Raw genomic sequence first — 4,290 nt, 5'->3', positions numbered from 1 at the left:
CAGAGACACACAGGTGATCAGAGACACTCAGGTGAACAGAGACACACAGGTGATCAGAGACACACAGAGACACTCAGGTGATCAGAGACACTCAGGTGATCAGAGACACACAGAGACACACAGGTGATCAGAGACAGTCAGGTGATCAGAGACACACAGGTGATCAGAGACACACAGAGACACTCAGGTGATCAGAGACACTCAGGTGATCAGAGACACACAGAGACACACAGGTGATCAGAGACAGTCAGGTGATCAGAGACGCACAGAGACACACAGGTGATCAGAGACGCACAGAGACACTCAGGTGATCAGAGACACTCAGGTGAACAGAGACACTCAGGTGAACAGAGACACACAGGTGAACAGAGACACTCAGAGACACACAGGTGATCAGAGACACTCAGGTGATCAGAGACACTCCGAGACACACAGGTGATCAGAGACACTCCGAGACACACAGGTGATCAGAGACACTCAGGTGATCAGAGACACACAGGTGATCAGAGACAGTCAGGTGATCAGAGACGCACAGAGACACACAGGTGATCAGAGACAGTCAGGTGATCAGAGACCCACAGAGACACAGGTGATCAGAGACACACAGAGACACTCAGGTGAACAGAGACACACAGGTGAACAGAGACACACAGGTGAACAGAGACACACAGGTGAACAGAGACACTCAGGTGAACAGACACACAGGTGATCGAGACGCTGAGGTAATCAGAGACGCACAGAGACAGTCAGGTGATCAGAGACACACAGAGACACTCAGGTGATCAGAGACACACAGAGACACTCAGAGACACACAGGTGATCAGAGACACTCAGACACTCAGAGACACTCAGGTGAACAGAGACACACAGGTGATCAGAGACACACAGAGACACTCAGGTGAACAGAGACACACAGGTGATCAGAGACACACAGAGACACACAGGTGATCAGAGACACTCAGGTGATCAGAGACACACAGAGACACACAGGTGATCAGAGACAGTCAGGTGATCAGAGACGCACAGAGACACTCAGGTGATCAGAGACGCACAGAGACACACAGGTGAACAGAGACACACAGAGACACACAGGTGATCAGAGACACACAGGTGATCAGAGACACTCAGGTGATAAGAGACGCACAGAGACACACAGGTGATCAGAGACACTCAGGTGATCAGAGACGCACAGGTGATCAGAGACACTCAGGTGATCAGAGACACACAGGTGATCAGAGACACACAGAGACACACAGGTGATCAGAGACACACAGAGACACTCAGGTGATCAGAGACACACAGGTGAACAGAGACACACAGAGACACACAGAGACACTCAGGTGATCAGAGACACACAGGTGATCAGAGACACACAGAGACACACAGGTGATCAGAGACACACAGAGACACTCAGGTGATCAGAGACACACAGGTGAACAGAGACACACAGAGACACTCAGGTGAACAGAGACACACAGAGACACTCAGGTGATCAGAGACACACAGGTTAACAGAGACACACAGAGACACTCAGGTGAACAGAGACACACAGAGACACTCAGGTGATCAGAGACACACAGAGACACTCAGGTGATCAGAGACACACAGGTGATCAGAGACACTCAGGTGATCAGAGACACACAGAGACACACAGGTGATCAGAGACAGTAAGGTGATCAGAGACGCACAGAGACACACAGGTGATCAGAGACGCACAGAGACACTCAGGTGATCAGAGACACTCAGGTGATCAGAGACACACAGGCGATCAGAGACGCACAGAGACACACAGAGACACACAGGTGATCAGAGACACACAGAGACACTCAGGTGATCAGAGACACACAGGTGAACAGAGACACACAGAGACACACAGAGACACTCAGGTGAACAGAGACACACAGAGACACTCAGGTGATCAGAGACACTCAGAGACACTCAGGTGATCAGAGACACTCAGGTGATCAGAGACACTCAGGTGATCAGAGACACACAGAGACACTCAGGTGATCAGAGACACACAGAGACACACAGAGACACTCAGGTGATCAGAGACACACAGGTGATCAGAGACACTCAGGTGATCAGAGACACACAGAGACACACAGGTGATCAGAGACAGTAAGGTGATCAGAGACGCACAGAGACACACAGGTGATCAGAGACGCACAGAGACACTCAGGTGATCAGAGACACTCAGGTGAACAGAGACACACAGGCGATCAGAGACACACAGGTGATCAGAGACACTCAGGTGATCAGAGACACACAGAGACACACAGGTGATCAGAGACACTCAGGTGATCAGAGACACACAGAGACACTCTGGTCACATGACACCCAAGAGGACAGCAGGCCACAGTCGATGCTTCGTCTGCACGTTACGCTGCACCTTGACTTGTTTTTGCACAGCGGCCTTACGCTTGACAGAAGCTGAAACGACAGAAACTTATTGTCACACAGGGAATGCACGCTGCTCACCAGCATCGCACGCTGCTGACCAGCATCGCACGCTGCTGACCAGCATCGCACGCTGCTGACCAGCATCGCACGCTGCTGACCAGCATCGCACGCTGCTCACCAGCATCGCACGCTGCTCACCAGCACGAGAGGCGTCAGTTGGAGATTAGAAGCAGATTGTGGTCTGAGACTCGTCCTCCAGCGCTCCACCTGCATCACCAGGCCGCCGCTCTCAGAGAACAGGCTGCAGCTCAAAGGCTGTGACCACATGTAGGTCAGACTGAGACAGGTGGTTCGATTCCCGCCTCCCCCTGTGTCCTTGTGTGAATGTGTGTTTGTGATCACACCAGGTTTCCTCTAACGTACTTCCTGTTTAATGTAACGCCACATGTGAGGCAGGAAACGGTACAAGCTGTAAACAGTGTGTTTGTGTGTTCAGGTGAGGCTGAGCTCCAAACACACTCCTCACTTCCTGTCTGACCGCAGCAGACCGCTGAGCCACGCCCGCTGCCTGGAGCTGGCCAATCACTACCTGGGATTCAACGGCTGGACCTCTGACATCATCACAGTGAGAAACACTTTGGATCAAATGAATGTAATGAAATGTAAAAATCCGCCGGCGCTTGTGGAGCTTCTCAACTTTCGTGAAATATAAAAATCTCCACAGCTGATTCAGCCCGGCCAAAAACGCTTTGTTTAAACGGAGACTTCCCTCTGATAGTATATACACGTTGATGCGTACACGGGCGTACCACGCGCCCCAGGTGACCTCCTGTCTGTGCTCTTCCTCCTCAGCTAAAGGAGCTCACCAACGAAGAAGAGGAGGAGGAGGGCGGAGGCCGAGTCAGGAGGCTGAGGTTGGGCTGCCTGCTGCAGCTCTCCTTCCCTCACCACGGGCAGACGAGCAGAGCGGCAGCGGTGGTGGAGGACAGCTTCACCTGCACAGGTGAGCAGCAGCAGGTGTAGAAGGACATGAGAGGAGCAAATATCCTGCAGAGCTCAGACCTGTTTCAAGTCACAGCAGGGACCAGGTTCAGGCTCAGAGGCTACATGTGGATATGTACTTCACATACTGCGTATTACACACCTACGTTACTGCTTATTACACACCTACGTTACTGCGTATTGCACACCTACGTTACTGCTTATTGCACACCTACGTTACTGCTTATTGCACACCTACGTTACTGCTTATTGCACACCTACGTTACTGCTTATTGCACACCTACGTTACTGCTTATTGCACACCTACGTTACTGCGTATTGCACACCTAAGTTACTGCGTATTGCACACCTACGTTACTGCTTATTGCACACCTACGTTACTGCTTATTGCACACCTACGTTACTGCTTATTGCACACCTAAGTTACTGCGTATTGCACACCTAAGTTACTGCGTATTACACACCTAAGTTACTGCGTATTGCACACCTAAGTTACTGCGTATTGCACACCTACGTTACTGCTTATTACACACCTACGTTACTGCTTATTACACACCTACGTTACTGCTTATTGCACACCTACGTTACTGCTTATTGCACACCTAAGTTACTGCGTATTACACACCTAAGTTACTGCGTATTACACACCTAAGTTACTGCGTATTACACACCTAAGTTACTGCGTATTACACCTACGTTACTGCTTATTGCACACCTACGTTACTGCTTATTGCACACCTACGTTACTGCTTATTGCACACCTACGTTACTGCTTATTGCACACCTAAGTTACTGCTTATTGCACACCTAAGTTACTGCGTATTACACACCTAAGTTACTGCGTATTACACACCTAAGTTACTGCGTATTACACACCTAAGTTAC

At 50.3% G+C, this 4,290-nt stretch overlaps 1 protein-coding gene across 1 annotated transcript in view; it reads left to right on the top strand.

Annotated features, from left to right (window-relative positions):
* rdm1 (RAD52 motif containing 1) overlaps positions 1-3,426 on the top strand; it is a 6,960-nt gene extending 3,534 nt beyond the window's left edge. Inside the window, exons 4-5 of the mRNA XM_046043543.1 lie at positions 2,900-3,028; positions 3,256-3,426. Of these exons, the coding sequence (XP_045899499.1) occupies positions 2,900-3,028; positions 3,256-3,426 (300 nt within the window). The remainder of the gene's footprint in view (positions 1-2,899; positions 3,029-3,255) is intronic.
* Positions 3,427-4,290: the final 864 nt, after the last annotated feature.

The sequence above is a fragment of the Micropterus dolomieu genome, linkage group LG02 (assembly GCF_021292245.1).
Source record: "Micropterus dolomieu isolate WLL.071019.BEF.003 ecotype Adirondacks linkage group LG02, ASM2129224v1, whole genome shotgun sequence".
Taxonomy (NCBI): Eukaryota; Metazoa; Chordata; class Actinopteri; order Centrarchiformes; family Centrarchidae; genus Micropterus; species Micropterus dolomieu.
This window is presented reverse-complemented; position numbering and strand designations above follow the sequence as displayed.